At 39.9% G+C, this 20,672-nt stretch overlaps 1 protein-coding gene across 1 annotated transcript; it reads left to right on the top strand.

Annotated features, from left to right (window-relative positions):
• Positions 1-15,364: 15,364 nt before the first annotated feature.
• Positions 15,365-20,595, top strand: LOC106928478 (tubulin beta-4B chain-like). Its single transcript, XM_015004757.2, has 5 exons — positions 15,365-15,903; positions 17,350-17,458; positions 17,557-17,667; positions 18,441-18,685; positions 18,759-20,595. The coding sequence occupies exons 1-5, from the start codon at positions 15,847-15,849 to the stop codon at positions 19,569-19,571; spliced, it is 1,335 nt and encodes a 444-aa protein (XP_014860243.1). The 5' UTR covers positions 15,365-15,846; the 3' UTR covers positions 19,572-20,595.
• The last annotated feature ends 77 nt before the right edge of the window (positions 20,596-20,672 follow it).

Below are 20,672 nucleotides of genomic sequence, written 5' to 3'. Positions count from 1 at the left end.
ATGATTGTAAAAAAAAATTCATTGTGTTTTATTTAAAGATTTGCAAGGATTTGTATGGAGAAAATGAGGAGAAGGTATTTTCCTGTATTTTATGAGGGTGAATTTGAGTTTAATTTAAGTTTTGATGGTCAGATATTAAATCTTCAATTTCATGGAAGATGTGAAAGCCGAGATTTTTTTAATTTTTTTTTTATTATTATGATTATTTGAACTGAGATGGAGCAGCAGTCAATGAGTGCCACCTTCAAAAAGCAAACACCGGTGTGATTATTGAATAAATGATCAAGCGCCGAGTCTGAGTATATAAAAACTAAATCTAGTTTCACTCAAAGGATCCCTGACCTTTAGCAGCTGGAATTGGAAAATTTGCAGCTTGAAATCGCAGCCCTGCGTACGTGTCGGACTCCCAAATGGATTCCAGGTCCCGGGTCCTGCCTCCAACTGAATAGGAAGTTGCATAAATGAGCAGCACAAGTTCGAACATCTAATTTTGGAGCCAGGACAAAGACGCTGCGAGGAGCCCACTCGAACTGGAATCAATCAAATGCGACAGCTCTATTGTGGAAAGCACTTAAACCCCAAAACAAACGCTAGCTGAGGTTTACGGAGACACCGACACGAAGGAAAAGGAAAAAAAAAAAAAACACTGTTCGCTTCTGTGCAACCGCAGTGAGAGATTATATATAGGTGGGGTGTCGATATTACATAAACGCCATGACACGCCCGGTGAGCACAATACAAATCAGGGCAGTGATATTAATCAAACATGCCAGAAAGGGATTACAACCATTTCCCCTGATTGCAGCGGCCGCAGAGAAAGATTAAATCGGTCTTTGTAATGTGATCGGGTTCCTTTCGCTTTAAGGAAATAACAGTTTAGAGCCGTAATCAGCAGACAAACTTCAGACTTTTCTTTTCTTTTTGTTCTGGTGCACTTCAGATTTGAACATTACGGCCAAAGGAACTTAATTAACAAAGGCAGCAAACACTTACTGCCAACGCCGAGCTCCCGCTCTCTGGCCAATAAAGATTATTCAGAGAGGACGGCTATCCTGTTGGTATTGACGAAAGTAAGAAGAAAATGGAGAATTAGTCTTTTAACCGACGTGGTTTTATTCCCAGCCGACAGTTTTGGGCGTTAAAGGTCTATTTGTGTCACATCAAATTACTGCCTTTTGTCAGAGTTCAAAGAGCTTTTTTTTTAAACAAGTAGCATATTTTAGACAGGTTTAAATGCTAATAAGCATTTTTTTTCCACATATAGATATAATTTACACCTTGTCAGGGTTTGCACAAACCAGCCAACTACGCCAGACGTTTTCAAAAGGAATTTGTAATTTATTTACAAAAATGTTTGAAAAGGGGATAAATTGGGCCCCAAAAAAAAAAGGTCAACATAACAACATGACATAGCATAACATATTAAGTTTCCCATTGGGATCAATAAAGTATCTTTGAATTTGAACAGAGTTCTGCTACTAACACAAGGAACTTGAGCACAAACTAGCAGAGTAAAAACTACCTTTTTTTTCTACATCTCTCTACGGATGGCTTTTTGCACTGCTTCATGAAGGCGTGGATTATTGACGTTTTAAATTTAAAAAATTTCTGCCAGTTCCAACATTTGGCAGTGACATATGTAATTCCAGTGCGACGCTATGAAGCTTACCAGAAATTGTAACAATTTTTGTTATTGGTCTGAACATCGGTCTGTGTCTGTCAGACTTTCGTGACTCCAGTAAATCACAGCGGGATCAATAAATGGAGGAAACACAGAATGGAAAACTTTCCCACTTGTGGCCGGCTCACAGACATTTTCCTCGGAGTACACTGACGACTCATCCAGACGGTCACAAAATAAGCCAGAACAACATCTGAAGCACTGCAGGCCCCAGAGTCTCAGCCAAGGACAATGTTTATGCTTCAACAGTAAGAAAGAGACTCTACGAAAATGACATTGCATTAGAGATCCCCAAAGCAAAAAGATTAAAATACAAAAGGTTGCATACCAACTTACCTGACACCTATTCAAGATTAAAACTAGAAATGCATAAAACAAATAAAACAGTTTGGATGAGAACTGAAATGTGAGCCAGAAAGAAACAACCAACATGTGCAGCTTGTAATACGGAGAGGAGCAGCAGGAGGTACAGGAGAGCTGCAGAATGATAAAACATCGAAGGGCTGGAGAGGAGAAAAAAAGATGGTACTCTAAACAGATCGAGAGTTTTTTTTTAAATTAATAATTCATTCTTTATAATGGCTTAAAAGGAAGCCTGTGCGTCAGAAACCCACTGTCACGGTGGGACGGTTTTATTTTGAGAATCAAATGGATGGACACACCAAGGTTTATTGTACAACATTAACTCTTGATAAGAATTTGCTTAACCATCAAATGAATGATATGAGGAAGTGGAGAAAGTGAAAGTGTTAATGTGGGACAGATAAGTTGTGGTAAGAACTTGATCATCATTTTCTTGATTGATCCCAACTGGCTATTTGTTGAGCAGGCGGTTCGGCAACGCACAAGACCGGCAACGATGAACCGATGAATGTCAGTGGCTTGAAATGAGTTTCCATGGTGAGCATCAGAGGGAAAGTCACAACCAGGAAGTGACCCAAGGGTGACTCTGTAAGGCAGTGCTTCCCAAACTTTTTCTCCTGGGCCTTCCCCCACCCCCCACACACACAATGGTTTCCAAACACTTTCAAATTTAAAAGCTAGCAAAGTAACTAAAGACCTGAGACAATTCTTATTTCTTTCTCTATTTCTCTTTGGTTTCCTTTAATTACGACATTTAAATCATATGCCAGTGACACATAATCTCCTTTCTTACAGGTTAGTTTAATCTAGTTTAGACTTTTAATTCTCAGAAACTAACTAGATTAGTCTATCTAGTTTAGAGTAGCCTAAACTACTCCAAACTATAAACTGGTTTAGTCTAGTTTATATATCATTTTCAGGCTGTATTGCTTAATTTAATAACTTCAGTGAAACATTGTTGACAGATCTGTTCTCCTATAAAGACAAAGTTAATGCCAGTAAATTTGGTCATCAAATATGAGTGTTTTTTTTATTCACTCATGGAAACAGCTATGCTTTATTAATGTCTATTTATTCCGAACGTTAAATGTTTTCTCCTAATCCCTGCCAGAAGAAGGTAAACAAGCCTTTCTAGGAGATAAACTGAGACCACCATCCCTCTTCTCCATGTTAAGTGCTTTGAACTATAGACCTAAAATCATATTTTTTTTTATTTACAACACTGGAGTTGTGGCTGAACGTTTCCCCATCCGCTCCGTTCTCTTCGGCGAGTTCATCCCTGATGAGCTCAACGTGCTTCAGCCGCATAGCTCAACAATCTGATTTATTGTACTTATTAACTGATCCCGAGCTGTTTCTGCAGAGTTAAGTGATCGATGTCTCATTAATTTGTAATGTCTGCAACAGCTTCAAATGAAGACAGGGACAAATGTGGCTTTCTTTGACATCTGCCTCAGACTTTCATAAAAGCTAATAACGTGCCAAGCCATCCGTCAGAATGCCGTACCCATTTCCAGAGTGCAACAACTATTTGTCTTAAACACCCTCGTCGAAATAGATGGCCTGCACTTTGTGTCACAGATGTGCTTGACGAGAAAGGACGAAATGAAGAGTAACGGCAGGTTGTGCTTTAGATGAAAACATAAGCTAAGCAAATAACTAAAAAAAACAAAATAAAGCATTTTATGCTTTTCTGGATGTGGTAACTACATGTTCCATTAGTTGATCTTTTTTCTCCAAAGCCTGAACTGATGTTCTTCGCTGGTGACTCAGATGTTGCCATTATTACTTATTCATATTCCCTTATTGCATATTCTTCCATACCGGTTTAGTGGAGCACCCAGGTGGAAGTCAAGAGCTTCCTGATGCTTTTGTGGAAAATTTAGAGCAAATCAAATTGTCACAACCATTCAACAGTTTAAATACAAAGTATTAGTCAGCTGCACCAGCTGCAAAGAACTTAAAGCTGAAAGAAAGTTGATTGCTTTGTGAAAACTTACAAAGTGTTATAACTCCAAATCCTCAGAATGACAGAGGAAGGGCATTAGTGTAATATTATAGAGCAGTTCGTGTCTATGCACAAGTTAGGGTTTCCTCTTTAAGAGAATTAAAAGTTTAGATCTGGTCATCAAAACAAAAACACCATGCTAGAGATGGGAAGTCCAACTCTAGTCACTGGTTCTGCATACAAAGAATTGACTATGACAGTTTACAAAAAGCCCTTCATTTACTGTCACTTGTATTTTAAATGCATTTTTCAACTACAACTCACTTCATTGCATTTTGCTGTTAAAATAGACAATTTGTTATTTCATATTTTGCTGAAACCTTTAAGCTGAATACAGCAAATGAATGAAATCGCTTGTATCATCATTTTGCATTATGTTTCATTTTTGTACTTTGTCCCACTCTGCTGGCATTTAGTCCCTACACACTGCAACGTGTGGCTCTAATTGACTGCACGGTCATCAGTGTAGTCAGCTTCTTTGAGCCGACTCCAACAACACATCAAAACACCGTGCAGCTAATTTATCTAGAAAACATGACTTTTTTGCCAAGAGAATAGCATTGCTTTTTCCTTTCTCTTTTCTGCATGACATAGGGCAGTGGAACTCAAACAAACTTTCTAAGTATCTTATTTCTGATTGGATCTTAAATACCTGGGACTTGGGACGTCGTAGCTCGCCAAAATTTGCATACAAACAAAATAACACTTTTACTGAAATTGCAAAAAAGGATCCCATTTTAACACATTGTGTAGATCCAGCGGAAACTCGCTTTATGAAATTAGAGTAAACATAAATAATCATAGGAGAAAATGAACATTTTCTTACCATATTGTAAAAATTTGAACTATAATTTGTTTTGTTTTTTTAGGGTGTCCCCTGAAAAACTCTGGTTTTTGGAACTGCTACTCTTATCTTCGACCCTGTTCGCTGGTTTATGTCAACAGTATCACAGTTTCAGAAAAATGAGGCCTTAGGGACTTTGTGTTTGTTTAGCAACAGATTTGCCAGTCAACCACGTTCTTCTGTTTAGAGCAGTAAAAGTAAATAGTGGAAGTGGCCCATATGTCGTGTGAAAAAATGTGTGTGAGAGAGAGAGACAGAGTTTGCTTTCTTTCTGGACTTATCTCACAACACGCTTCTCTGTCAGGATGAAGGAAAGAAATCCTATTTGGGATCTGTTCTCCTTGTTCTAGCTGCCCTTTCGCCCATCTGGACTGTTTGCCCGACCTCTGAGGCTTAGATTACAGACCAAGCAGCTATACTCTACTTTATCTTGAGACCTGATTATGAAGTGTGTGTAAACTCTCTAATCCAGCCACCAGAGTTTGGTTTTCAGCATATAGATGCTTTACCTTTGTGAGGGTCCTGCAGGCGAAACAGTCCCCAGTAAACACACACCTGCCAATCCTCAGTTACATTTTATCCAAGAGAATCTAAATGAATCAAGTCTCTGGAGAGGATCTCCAGGGTAACCCTGATGATGCAATCCATCCCACTCACTCACCAGTCTATCTCCTCCACAGAGTCTAACCAGAAAACGCAGACGCTGCTGCCGACCAACTTGCTCATTCTGTTGTTTGGAAATAAAGAAATATTTCACCTCCCCCAGGGTGTGGTTCTTGTTATTTGTCCAAATCATAGAAAACCGTGAAGTTGTGTCCAATGCTAAGCTAATGCTAAGGTCTGGAGTCCCAAGGCCGCTCTCTCTCCTATGCATCTAGTACTCCTCTGTGGGAAACCAGGCTGGTTCTGTTCTACTCAGGAACAACGACCTGCTCCACTCTCTCACTCTGCGTGTTTCTTTGATGGCTCGGTACAAGGCTCGCCCTCTGATGCCAAGACCTCTATGTTGTCAGCAAAGCCCTGGCAACCAAGTCCTTTAGCCTCTGCTGCGAGGACAAAATATCGCTGTCTTTTTCTGTCAAGAGCTTCTTGTACTGAGCCCTCAAAGGGAACTGTGTGTTCAGCAACATATGGGTTTTGTAGTTGTCTGTCTCTACAGGGATGTTCTGCTTAGGCATCAGGGGACACAAATGCACTTCCTCATGTTATGAGCCAATCATTCTTTTCATTTTCTGCATGTTGTGTGGAAGAAATCCTTCATAATTACTTTGGCTACAAAGGACAAGGCATTAGTACAATCTGTACACACCGGAGTGAAGTTTACTGGGCTGCTTAGACGGATCTGTGATTTATTTATAGATCTTTGTTTTGTATTCTAAGTCATACTGACCAGTGACAACAGGACTTGTTTGATCAAGATGAGCTGCTTTTTGGTTTCTTTGTGAGATCGTTGATTTCACCAGATTTTCTTACACCTTGGGTTACTGCCTCTGCATATTGTATTTAGTTTTTTTTTTTTTTTTAGAAATGTTGCATATTTATTTTACCTGCAAGCCTTTTAAATCTGGGTTTGCATTTTTTTTACAGGCAAAAAAAAAACACAGTTTATCATATTCATAAAAACAGAAAAATACAATGAGAAACCGAACAAGTGACGTTAGATGGAGGCTCTTATAGAGTTTATGACATCCTGGCACAAAGAAACAGCCATCAGTAAAATGTAAGAGCATAAAGAGAGTTCTTCACTTTTTCCACATTTTATGTTACAGCCTAATTCCAAATTATGTTAAATTGCACCACACATAACTGTAGTATGAGTATGAGAATTTCACTTTCACTTTTTATGCCTTCTCTAAAATAGCTTAGCCCTTATTTGAAGAGCGTATATAGACAAATGTGGTCGTGGGATGTTTTACTGAAATGCATGGTGAATAAGTAATTCTGTCATTGTAATCATATATAATTATTGATCTAAGTAAGTTGAGAATTTTTCACACAGTTTCACACAACCTTGAAACAAAATGCTTTCGTGTAATTTTTGACTTGTTTTGTGTTCTTGAATGCAGCCCGTCGTCGCCACCTCCCAATGACATGAACAGTGAAATAGTTTGACAGAAAGTGGTATTGAATGATAATCAGTGTTTTTATAAGAGTTAAATTATTTTTCTTTTGCAATACTAACTGCTCATCAATTCATTCAATGGTGACCCTGTGTCTTGAAGTTTCCAAAGTGTGCATTAATCTCAGGTCACTTGATCAAGAGTCTTCAATAAATGTCACTAATGCTGAAGGAGTTACCCAAACCCAACCTGAAGGAAAAGACAGCCAAATCATAAATGCAATGCTAGCATGCGTGTTAAGCTAACAGATGGACACACAGGCATACTTACGTGGGAGACGTGGATTCCTCCAACACAGAGCCTTCTCAAATTACAAAAATAGTCCATTAGCATAATTATGGCCATTAGGAAGCCAACAAAGCACAAAATTAATATTCAGTTCATAACCAAGCTGAAGGCAAGATGGAGTTTATTGCATGCTAAAATATGCATTTAAGTCATGTTTGTATTTAATATAATCCCAGCTGCCTCTCCTGCTTTGCTCAAGCATCCACTGTTGTCTGCCTTAAGTTTCGTTTCATTTTTTTATGTCTCTCGGAAACTGCAAACAAAGGTTTCCGTCTCAACATCCCTGGGCGCACGGTGTGGCTGCGTCTTATCAAGACGCCGAGGAGACATCAGTAAATGAGAAAACATGCTTTGTCTTTTCAGTCGCACACAAGTCTTTCTGTCAACTTTTCAATGCCGAGACTTCAGAGTGGTATTCTTACATTATTCATGCACACGGATGTTAATTATTCAGTGTGTTATCAATAGCCTGAAGTAGTAATAAACCCAATGGCTTATAAAAAAAATAAAAAATACAAAAAAACACCTCCAAAATAAGCCATTCAAAACCACATTAAATATTTTATTTTTAAAATAAAAATGGATTCAATACAGGTCCTTTCAGTTTAGTTTTCTAACACACCTGCTACCTTTAGGTTTAACAGGTAACATAGCTGTTACCCTTCAAGGTAAATTACTCTTTGACTGTGTTTATATACCAACAATTATGTTTCAGTTATACTATCAGTGAATTTGTATATGTGACAGAGGGTTCCTGTATCTTTAATTAGCGCTCTCACTGATGACTGTATGTTGAAGCACAGCAGACTTAGAGTCGTTTGAAACGTGTTCGTCAGGATTATCCACCGGGATCCATTTATACAGATCAATGTGCACATCAACACACAAAACCTGTCCAGAGAAGTCCGTTTTTAACTTTCTTATTCTTTTTTTTATAATAAAATATGAAATATAAGTAGACAAAAGTGTATTATACAGATGAAGGAAAACTGGTGAGGGGAAACTTTTTGGTAGCACTTTATTTGAAGTTGTGTGCGTAAGGCTGACATGACATCTGTTATGAACATAAAGGAGTCTTTATGGATGTCTATTACATGAAGTGTAGTTCGGTAAATAATGGCACTTTTAATGCAAAGTTGCTTTAAAGGTCACATTAAAGTCCATTAAAAGTGCCAACTTTGCATTATTTGGTAAATTTATACACTTTACTGCAAAGTTTGGACTTTTAATGGACTTTAATGCAACTTTTAAAGCAACTGTACATTAAAAGTGTCATTATTTACCGAATTACACTTCATGAGAGCAGTCAAACATTTATGAAGACTTCATCATCTTCAGATGTTATGTCATGTTTATGACAGTGTCACGTCAGTCTTTTGCACACCCGTTAACAGTTACGTTACAGTCTATATTTACTATTGGTTGGTAGTATTTTTATTTTTTATTTTTTCACAAAAAAAATACTGTAAACTGAAGTTTGGAATATTTTGTCATACCACAAGTGTTTTTTGTTGTTGTTGTTGTTGTTGTTGTTGTTTTTTAATTTAAAGCTTTAATTTAATCCCCCAGAAAACATTTGTATAATAATATTGGAAAGCTATGAGTAAGTATTCAGAGCCTGCAGGTGAATGCTGCGGTACTGATGTAAAGCAACAACAGCACTGGCAGGACATAAAAAAAAAATAAAAAAATTTTAAAAAACATGGTAAATTTATCAGCTGGGCAAACCAGGTCAGTGAAGTGGAAACTGAGTCATGTTGTTAGTGTGTGCAGCAGCTGGAGCCGACTTTCTGGACTCGCCTCAAGTCATCTGTCCGTCAAACTTCAAGATCCTATCTCATGATTTTAAACTTGTCTATGCGTATGTATGTGTTAATGTCAAGACATTTTCTTTCAGCATACAAAGGGTAGCGTAGGGTCAAAAGATTTTGAATTTGAAAACACTTTCATATGGCTGCGTATGTTTGACATGCCTCTAATGTGCAGAACAGCAGAGGTGACGCCTCGACCAGTAGAGATCGCCCTGCAGAAGATAATCACAAGAGCAAGTGGTCTACATTTCAACCACTTTGGGGACATATATTCAAATATAAACCTGTGTACATTTGTCAAGGAGTGTGATTGTTTGGATTTAAAGGATTTAACAAACATGATCATTTTTAGAAGTTACTATGAAAGATTTGGGCAAATTAAGTAATTAGTATGCTTTTTTTTATGAATCTCCTTATTTGTGAAGAATTGCCATTAACATTAATTTTTTTTTTTTCCATAAGTGAAAGGATTCAGTAACTAAATCTTTAAAGTGTCTTTACACACATCTTTATTTAGCACTTTGAAATAACTCCTCATTCAAACCGTGAAAGGATTAGAAGAAACACACTTGGTGTGTTTGGTTGACAGTAAAACGAGTCAAAGTGAAATACAATGTATTTCACTTCGTATTTAAACACACAGTTCTGTGCAGTTTGGACAATTCTACAAAATTGCATTTTTGTGTTTGAGGTTATTTGAAAGGAAAAAAATGCAAACACCTAGAGCATATACCAAAGGAGCATAAAAATAAAGCAAATCTCACATTCCTATAACGGAGGTTTTGTGGCTGTTAGAAACTTTCTACACTTAAAACATTAAAGGCACAAGCACTTCATTATTCTCCATGCACTGAACGCATCATTTCACTTAAACACAAAAACAGTCTGAAAGTGTGCTTGTAAAGTGAAACTCTTCACTCGTTAAAAAGGCAGAGATACTGGCAAATGTTCATCATTTTCTTGTATTGTTTTCTTTTGCAGAACACAAAATTACAGAACGCTATTAAAGAGAAAGAGAAGCACAACTGCTTCCTTTCTCGTTCAAGAACATGAGACGATGTTGTGCCTGCTTGTTTTATTTAATGGCATCAACAGACAACAAATTAAATGACTCCTGACGCTCACACTGAATCCTTTTCATGCATTTAAACAAGAGGCGGCAGCAGAACTCTGCTTCTAGAGTTGCCCTTCGTTCATTTACAGCCACACTCAAAAGAGAAACAATTATTCACAACAACAAATCAAACGCGCAAAATAGTCGGTGTGGATAAAATTATACAGCCCCATTTGTCTTGTAAACGATTTTCATGCCCTTTCTTTCTTTCTTCTCCTGTGATGGTTCATTGTGACTTTTTTGCATGAGTCCTTTGAAAGTGCTGAGTGTCCTCCTGAGCTGGTCGTTGGGTTTTATGACACACATTAATGGGCTGGAACAGATCTGCCTTTTCTGGCATAAAGTGACAAAAATAAATAAATGAAAATCTGCTGTAGCGTTCAGCTCACTGTTACGTATTTATTACAAGTAACCATGAAATTTATGAGGAGTAAAAAGACTTAGAGAACTGTGTAGGTTTTTAGAGAAAAGAGTCCGAGAAGGGCAGAGGAGGAATGCTATGGTCACCTTGGGAATGTGGGAGGCAAGAGAGAGAAATGGGAGAACTTTAACTCTAAATGGAGGTGTCAGCTGAGGGGATGTAGGCTTGATGGATCTTTGCCATGCCCTTTTATATTCTCTAGCACTGTAGAAACGATGCTTGGTGTCTGTATGTTGGCTTTCTGCATGTACATCTCTCTACATCAGTACTAGTCTTAAGCTTTAAACCATGCTAATTTGTACTAGCATTGTAAAGAAATATGAATGTTGCTATTATTAAAAGTAGTTTTAATAATGTTGCAAAGCAAATTTAATAGAACTACAAGTCGCTGGTCTTAGTATTATTTTACTTTAATAATACCTCACTGGAGTTAAACATCACCGATATCAGCGAGGAACCAGCTGAACTGAAAATATCTATCGCCCCCGTGTGGTAAACAAGGGTTCCTACAAAAATGATAGAGATATTCAGCCTGGCAGTGATGGATAATCATTTGATTGGAGAACTTTAAGAAAATTACATAAATTACATTATTAATTTAAATACACACCGAGAGAGAGAGAGAGATAGAGAGAGAGAGAGAGAGAGAGAGAGAGAGAGAGCACTCAGCGTGACACTTTTGTTTTCTACTTTTGTTTTGTTTTTTTTTGTTTCTGTTTTTTTAGCCAACAGAAGCTGGTGGGCAGAAAATGTAAACTCTTCCCGTTCTTATTCCTAGTTTCCAAAGAATATAATACATTTCCAGCTTCTCCACAAGAGAAAAACAGCTGATATCCTGCAACTTATTGATATTTCTGTGCTCCAAGTTAACATGCCTGAGTCAAATATCATGACCAGGCCTGTGGAGAGTTAAAGGACGTACTGATGAGGGGAAACGGATGTATTTACACCACAGAATCAATGCAAATGATTTACAGTAAAGTGTTGTGCAATACTGAGCTTAAATTTATTTTTCAAAAAAATGTGTATTCTTGGCAATTTGCTCTAGTTTTAGCAAGATGCCTTTAAATAATGTGAAAAAGCCTTGAGGATGATGATGATGGTAATGATGATGAAGCATTGGCTTTCTGAGCTTTTCACAACATTTGAGCCATTTGGCACCACATCCATCTGTTTAAACACTGGAAACCATATAGTTGGAATGACAGGCCGTATGTTTCGGGAAGGAACCATTCTGTGCCACAAAGATGAACATGTTCAGGTGCTAAATGTGCTCGCTGACCCCAAACTGAAGCAAAAGACCTTGTGGAGATGCTTTCCAAAGCTGCTGAGAGAGCATCGTTATTCACAGTGAAACTACTCCTGTGCTAAAAATTGATTGAAAGGATAACTTATTGAAGAAATAGCCTTAGCTCCAAAAGCTGCATCAAAACCCAGGTTACAGCTTGTAGCTGCACTGTGAGATGTATTTTTTGGAGACATGAGATCCAAAAACTAAAAATGTTTTGGTCAAAATGGCCGTTATATTTGGAGGAGAAATGAGCAAGCCTGAGAACACCGACCCCACTCAGAAATCCTGGTGCAGCACTATCAGGATGTATGCATTACATGCCTACTTTCCAGCTCAAGTCTTTTTCAGGACCTGGTATTATCTGCTACCTCGTGCGCTGGAATCCATTACTTTAGATTTAATGTCTCCATTCTTTGCCCAGAATATCTTCCAAACAAACCCCAAAGTCTTCTTGTGTGGCCAGAAACTACACTACCAAACACCAAAGAAGTGTATATGAAGAGAAAATTAAAAAATCATCCAAAAACGTTCTTTTGGTTTCATTCTGGCACTTAGAAAAGAAAAATATGAAAAGCGGCTATTGACGACAGGCTTCAAGAGCTACCCAAGAGTGCATTATTTTTGCAATGCCATTCTCTTCCACCAGAGGGCGGTAGAACTCCACTCGGCTGCCTGAACTGGGATGAAACAGAGACACTCATATCTATTGAGGGAGATTTTTGTGTGTGTATTTCTTCATTTATTTCAAGAACATCAACTTTGTGTTCAACCAAGCAAGCCCAAACTTACATTGAGTAACTAAATTGATCCAGTTGAGATTAGATTTTCATCATATTTTAATAAAAAATACTTCTAATAACATTTTTCAGTTCTTGTGATTTTTATAATGTGAAATGCCGTGGCTTAAAAAGGTTCAGAATCACTGTTCTGTGGTGTCAAAAGTTGGAGCAGCAGCTTATCTACAGCTGAGAGGGAAAGGTTAGATAAGCTCATCAGCTCTGTCCTGGGCTGCCCCTCGACCCAGTGCAGGTGATGGTAGTCAGAACAACTCTGGCTAAAATAGCATCACTGCTAGCCAATGTCTCCCAGTCTGTGCATGAAGCTGTTGCAGAACTGGAAAGCTCCTTCAGAGTCAGACTGCTGCATCCTAGGAGCACAAAGTAGCGTTATTGCAGATCCTTCTTTACTCCAGTTGAATGTCATTACAACCATCGCTGCTCCCAAAAACATCAAACTTACTAATCATCTGTATCCCAACTGTTTGTCATTTTGTTCCTTTTGTCTTTTTTTATTTTCTTGTCAGTAACCTGGTGCTGCTTCTCATGCACATATATGCACATTGCGTAATTCTTTTTCCTAAATCATCCGTATACATTGCACATTTCTTTTAATCTAGTATGCATATTTCAATAACTGTCCAAGTATAGTTGAGCATATACTCAGCTTCCCCACAGTGGCACAACAAAAGATGCTTTCTGTTGCACTCTAATTGTATGACAGACTGAGAAGTGTTTTAAAACGATATTTCATGGTCTTGTTATTTTTTGTTATTTCATGTCAGAAGAACCTGGTCAAGGCAAACATCTATCAAGCTTTTTTAATGTGTTTAAAAAATTAACTCCAGACTAGCACGTATTCAAAGACAGGAAATCAAAAGTCTCCACCAGCTGACGTTTTTGCCCCGTTGGCTTCGTTTCGATCGTTTTCAGGCAGTTATTGAACTGTGGGTGTCACAGATTTGGTCCAAGGCCATTTGAGGTAAGGGCAGCGCTCAAGTCTGACACCAACCATGCACTTTCCCTTCGATCCCAATCCTCTCAAGCTACGGCTTTCAAACAGTGGTATGAGTATAGATATAAAAAAGAAGGAAAAAAAAGCGCTGGCTGGCTGCCTTTAGCGGTAATTTTTGTTTGCAATATTTTGCGATGTAAATATTAACTTTGAAGCGGTGCTGCAGAGTGCCAAAGTTCAGAAAAGTGAGCTTTTCAAATACACAAAAATGTTTTCTTAGTCCAAAATGTTTAAATGAAAATGCTGTCAAGAAATATTTAAGAACTTTAGTTAGAAACTGAAGAGGAGGACAAATAAATGCAGGCGGGTACTCATGCTTTGTTACACATCTCTCAGAGTTTCATTTATCTCTAGATACATTTTTGGAATCAAAAGGAAATCAAATATAATTAAATGTTTGAAAACCAGCTGCCAAGTTATATGTCCAGTAACCAGATTATAGTTCTGTGTTTGAACCCGGGCTAGAATCTTTCTGCATGGAGGTGGCATGTTCTCTCCAAGCATGCGTGGTGGATATCCTTCTTGCTTTGTCTCAGTCCAAACAATTCTGGCCAACCTAAATCAGTGTTCAGTTGTCAGTCACTTTTCCATATCTTGTAGAGTAGTGACCTTTCCAGAGACACGCAGGACAAACAGCCATGCTCTCACATAAGGACTCCTATGGGAGATTTAAAAAGATAAAATCACCTCTCATGCATCCCTGGGTGTGAAGAACATGCAAACTTTATGCAGGAAAAGCCAAGTCAGGATCTTCTTGCTGCAGGTGCTAACAAGTTCCCGCTTGTGCAGCCCAGATTTGAGGACGCAGGCTCAAAACAAAACGTTGAATGCTGCTTTGTGACTTTAGCTACGGAGCTGTAAATCCCTTCATTTCACAGTTTGTTCTTACATAAATGTACAAAGTAATCAGTTCAAGTGTAAAATACATTTGGTGGAATCCATTTCTAAACTTTTTAATCTCTATTTAAGAACAAGTACAACGTTGTTGTTTTTTTAATTGCCTTTTTTCTCAGACACATTAATAATCAAACAACCCATCTTACACCTCGTAATGTTTGCACTGAATTCTTTGAAGAGATTAACAGGCATCTGTAATCTCGGACCAGTACCCAAAGATGAACCAGACTTGTGGAAATCTATAATTTTCTTCTTTATATTTTGGCTGCTATTTTTTTTTTTATATTACTACTTTTATTTTCCCACAATGTCACACAAGGAAACTATTTCTCTAAGTGATCTAAGGACAGTAAAAGTTTGGTTTGATTTAGATTGTGCAAAAGCAAGTCATTTTTATAGTACATGCAAAATGTGTTTCAACTGCATGCAACTTCTGAAAGGTTACTTTTGTTCTCTCACTCTTAAGTCATGTTTGAAGCTGTCTTTTGAAAACGGTCTACTGCATGAAAATGCGGGCTGAGTGAGGAATGCATGCCATTTCCATATCATCACCCTGACTTCCTTCCAGCTTCTGTTGTCAAACATCCTGTCTCCATGGGCAACAACTCAAACAAATTAGCAGGCTAAATATGGAATAATGAAAAGCAGCATTATCTTCATAGCCAAAGCTAACACTGTGGACACTAAAGAAATTTTGAACACATTATGGGTGTGTGTGCTTGGAGGTGGGAGAAGGGTTGTGCATTCAAACAGAGCGGACATATTTTAGACTTCTCCACTCAAGCTCTAAACTGGAAAGTTATAATCTCCGTATTATGCAACATAACGCCATTGTTTTTTTTTGTTTGTTTTTTTAACATGTTATTCCAACGAAGATTAGTCTCTTCGCTTTCCTGCTCTCTTCCAGCCGGCCGGTTTAGACAGGCCATTTGCACCGGCTGTGCCCAGTTTTCGTTGCCATGGAGATGACGTAATTCTGCAGCACAGACAGGCACGGCGCAGCCGCGGTTGGATGGGAAGGGCGAGACGAGGCAGCTTAAAACCCTGTTACAAACCCCCTCCGCCATTCAGCCAGGCTCCCTACTCGACAGAACCGAGAGTCAAGAGCGAACCGAGTCGTAAAAAAAGAAAAAAAACTTTAAGCTTTTTTTTTTTCTTCCCACCTTCCTTCGTTTCTCCATCAGTTTGCATACTCCCCGCACCGCAGCAGCGACAACATGCGTGAGATTGTGCATCTTCAGGCCGGGCAGTGCGGGAACCAGATTGGAGCGAAGGTAGGGAGAGAGAGAGAAGAGCCAGCGAACCTTTGGGGGGATTTTATCTACCCGTTAACAATGGCAGCCGAGTTTTATTGTTTTAAATGCAACTAAATACAAGCTGGCCGCCGCTGGTCGTGACATGACAACTGGTAAGACAGCACGCTGTTCCCGGGAAAGATTAAGTAGGTCAAACACAGCGGAGAGGAAAGTGTCGTGCGTACAATAGCATCCTTCAGGATGGGCGGCGGCAATCCGAGACATCCCCGCTGCTGTCACATGAAGCCCGCTGAATGGGCGACTGCTGTTCCCGACTGGAGCCGCACAGGAGGCGGAGAACGTGTTTGTGGGAAGATATCCACGTTAACTTTTAAATTAAAATATTAAATATTGTAATAATTAATGTGCGTGCGCGCGTGTAGCCACAGACAGACAGAGGGGTGCGGCTGAGACTCCGAATGCACTGGAACGACATGCAAATGACAAAACATGTCACATTGATGTCATTGGCCTGTTTTTTTTTCATTAAGCTTTATCAAATATCAGTCATTCTTCATACTATCATATTAAACAATATGAATGTTTGCGAAAGAGTTGAATGTTAAACACAAACCATATAATCTGAGGGAATTTTGAATGCACCAAGATCATGTGTGAAGAAGGTGAAAAATCAAATCCTGAAATTCTGGGATGATTTATGTCTGTTGATTTACATCGAAATGGATGAACGAAATAAATAAAAAACATGCATATTTTACAAAGATGATTTGTACGAAGAACAATCTTCCATTCATGTTCATTGAAGAGAAGAAGTGTCTTTCTCTTTCTCACTGTTTTTTCAATGTCACATTGTTTTTATTTTAATTATGTGAAGCACTTTGAAATGCCTTGCTGCTGAAATGTGCTATACAAATAAAATTTGGTTGATTGATTGATAAAAGACTGAAATGGAGGGAAAAAGTGGTTTTCTATTTGCTAAAAAGAAAACATTTCCTCTTTTGCTCGAGATTTGTGTGCTTGGCTCCACCCTTCAAATGGCACTGTTATTGTCACTGTCATCGTGAACAGTCAAGGCAAACTCAGAAATCTGGCTCATAATCAAGATGATTTGTTTATGCTTACAGATTATTTGGATCTTTTTTTTTTTAAAAAAAGAGAAATTAGTGTCTTGAAAATCAGGCAAAAAATCTCTAATTTTGAAGCCTTTGTGTTGCATAATTATTCTATATATCTTAGTTTTTGTACTTGTTATAAACACTGATTCTTGTGCATGTATGCAACCTGCAGTATTGAATATAGGTTCAAGTTGCAGATGTAAACTACTGGTAGTAACATGATTTCTTTAAACATGGTGGGATGTGCAGTAATCTATTACACCCTGTTCATTCAGGATTTATATTTTCTAACGTTTTATTAACATGTTAATTTCATTGTAACTAATCTCTCATGCCCATGTGTTTGAAGTTCTGGGAGGTGATCAGCGATGAGCACGGCATTGATCCGACTGGAACCTACCACGGGGACAGCGATCTGCAGCTGGATCGGATCAACGTCTACTACAATGAGGCTTCAGGTTTGATTATGTGATTTGTCTCAGTATTTAAACTCTATTTAGAAACTTTATCCCCCTCAAGCCCCCCAGGAAAAAAACAAATCACTTATCTGTTCCAGGTGGAAAGTACGTGCCAAGGGCCATCTTGGTAGATCTGGAGCCTGGCACGATGGACTCAGTCCGCTCTGGCCCTTTCGGACAGATCTTCAGGCCAGACAACTTTGTCTTTGGTACGTAACTCGGAGCATGCACTTTAATTTACTCTATCAAATCAAAACTATTTGGTTTTTCTCTGTTATGCTTAATAATGCATAACAAAGCAAGACAGAATTTCTTTGGGATTAATATGAAAAATTATTAAACTGGGAGATAATTGAAATTCCAACTGGATAAAAGCACAGATAAAATATAAGGTGCAGGTGTGTAGCAAAACATTGACCTTACAAGATGTTATGCGATATTTGCTTCATAGAAGCAAGACTCGACTTTTGAGAAAACAGAAATATCCCTCTTTTTCTTTTGGTTTTCATTTGGGGACAAATTGTTTTATACCTCAAAATAAAGTCTCCCTCATACTCTGTGTGGCCGGAGTCGTGTGGACACTGCACACTGTTTACCGCAGGCGGTTCAGATCTCATAGTCGAGCGTCTCAATTACCTACATTTCTCGTGACAAATTCCGTCATTTCCCTCAATCTGAATCGATGCTAGCAAGTTTGATGAGCTAGTTGGTCATCTAGCCCCGTTTCTTCTCCCCCAGGGCAGGCGCCACACACCTGTGATGTGCGTCCTTGTGGCTGGTTGCGCCGACTCTCAACTTTCAGTGTTTTCAACTCGGTGTCGCACACACAAAGCAGATCAATGCGACCATCATTTGAGAAAGCACTGTTTTCTTTTTTTTTCCAGAAAACATTGTGGTGTTTTAATATTGCAAGAGCCTATTGCCCCTATTGCAAAGTATGTTGTCATAGCAACAGTTCAGCACCGTAATCATGCCATTACAGGCCAGAGTGGAGCAGGTAACAACTGGGCAAAGGGCCACTACACAGAGGGAGCAGAGTTGGTGGACTCGGTCCTGGACGTTGTGAGGAAGGAGGCCGAGAGCTGCGACTGCCTTCAGGGCTTCCAGCTCACACACTCCCTGGGCGGGGGCACCGGCTCCGGCATGGGGACCCTGCTCATCAGCAAAATCCGGGAGGAGTACCCCGACCGTATCATGAACACCTTCAGTGTGGTTCCCTCTCCCAAGGTACGATGATCGTGTCGGTTTGCTTCTTGGTATGCTTTAGTTTTCACCCTGAACTTGAGCATTGCTTGTACAGGTGTCGGACACCGTTGTGGAGCCCTACAACGCCACCCTCTCTGTGCACCAGCTGGTTGAGAACACTGATGAGACCTACTGCATTGACAACGAGGCCCTGTACGACATCTGCTTCCGCACCCTCAAACTCACCACGCCCACTTACGGAGACCTCAACCACCTGGTTTCTGCCACCATGAGCGGGGTGACAACTTGCCTGCGGTTCCCCGGCCAGCTCAACGCTGACCTCCGCAAGCTAGCGGTCAACATGGTGCCCTTCCCTCGTCTGCACTTCTTCATGCCCGGCTTCGCGCCACTCACCAGCAGGGGCAGCCAGCAGTACAGAGCTCTCTCCGTGCCCGAACTCACTCAGCAGATGTTCGACGCCAAGAACATGATGGCAGCCTGCGACCCCCGCCACGGCCGCTACCTGACCGTGGCCGCCGTCTTCCGAGGGCGCATGTCCATGAAGGAGGTGGACGAGCAGATGCTGAACGTGCAGAACAAAAACAGCAGCTACTTCGTGGAGTGGATCCCCAACAACGTCAAGACGGCCGTGTGCGACATCCCACCCCGCGGGCTCAAGATGGCCGCCACCTTCATCGGCAACAGCACGGCCATCCAGGAGCTGTTCAAGCGCATCTCCGAGCAGTTCACCGCCATGTTCCGGCGCAAGGCCTTCCTCCACTGGTACACCGGAGAGGGCATGGATGAGATGGAGTTCACCGAGGCGGAGAGCAACATGAACGACTTGGTGTCCGAGTACCAGCAGTACCAGGACGCCACGGCCGAGGAGGGAGAGTTCGAGGAGGAAGGAGAGGAGGAAGTCGCCTAAGGCTAACGGTCACTCATATTTCTCATTGGCACTCATCCATCCTTTTAGCCAAGTCCAACTCTGCTCTTTTCTTTTTAGTTTGTACTTTTCCTTCCTGTCTTGTCCTTTCCCTGCTCTCTTATTCATGTCATCTCTTCCCTGCCTCTTCTGTTTCTGGTCTTCACCTTTTTTCTTCTTCTGCCAGAGTAGGATTCACACACTAAAAACATAGCTGACCTTTGTAGTGGTAACAAAGGCTGCATTCACACAGCAGGTCTTGATGTGAACGTGTATGACCCCCGAAGTAAGCCGACTGCGCAGAGGAACGTTGACGTCACGCAGCAGCGCACTGTTTACTGAAGTAACAGTAAACGGTGCGCTGTTTACTGTTATACCCTCAAACTCACCACAATCGTAAGATCGATAATAAACTTTATCGATCTTAAAGTTTAGTCAGTAATGGGAATCAACAGTATCGTAACAAGAGACCAATAAAAAGAAAGTACAGCTAACAGCGATAGCCTTTGGCGGATCATCGATTACACAGTCTATAGCGAAGTCTGTTTGGATGTTTAGTCAGAGCCAGGAGTGGTGGGATTGTGATGTGATGCGCTTTCTTGATACAGACTTATGTCATAATCATAATTTTCAGCCATTGTTTGCATCCAAATTGCATTACAGCGCATGTCTCAACGATGTGAACATAGGATTAAATGCGACATGACCGTTCAGACTGCAGGATCCTTTGAAACAATCCGATACATGTGGAGGTGGCACAGATTGGCTTTTTTGAGGTTGAAAAGATCGGAATTGGGTCGTTCAGACAGCTGTGAAAAAGTCGGACACGGGTCGCACATGGGCGAAAAACGGCGGATTTGGGTCACATTTTGCCTGCTGTGTGAACTTAGCCAAAGACATGTGCAAGTGTTTTTTTGTTGGTAGCATTTTGTTCATCGTCATCATCACCAGATAATCTTTCACACTGAGCCCAGTTTGATCACTTGTCTGATTTGGCATTGGTTGAAATAAATATATTATTAAACAAGTCTTTGTCTGTGGGATCATTTCTGTAGCTTGAGGTTCAGCTCAAAGGTATTTTTCATCAAATGTTTTTGATTTACT

The sequence above is a fragment of the Poecilia mexicana genome, unplaced genomic scaffold (genome assembly GCF_051168715.1).
Source record: "Poecilia mexicana isolate PSO_F unplaced genomic scaffold, ASM5116871v1 scaffold_1, whole genome shotgun sequence".
NCBI lineage: Eukaryota > Metazoa > Chordata > Actinopteri > Cyprinodontiformes > Poeciliidae > Poecilia > Poecilia mexicana.
The sequence above is the reverse complement of the archived record's forward strand: the minus strand, read 5'-3'. Positions and strand labels throughout refer to the sequence as shown.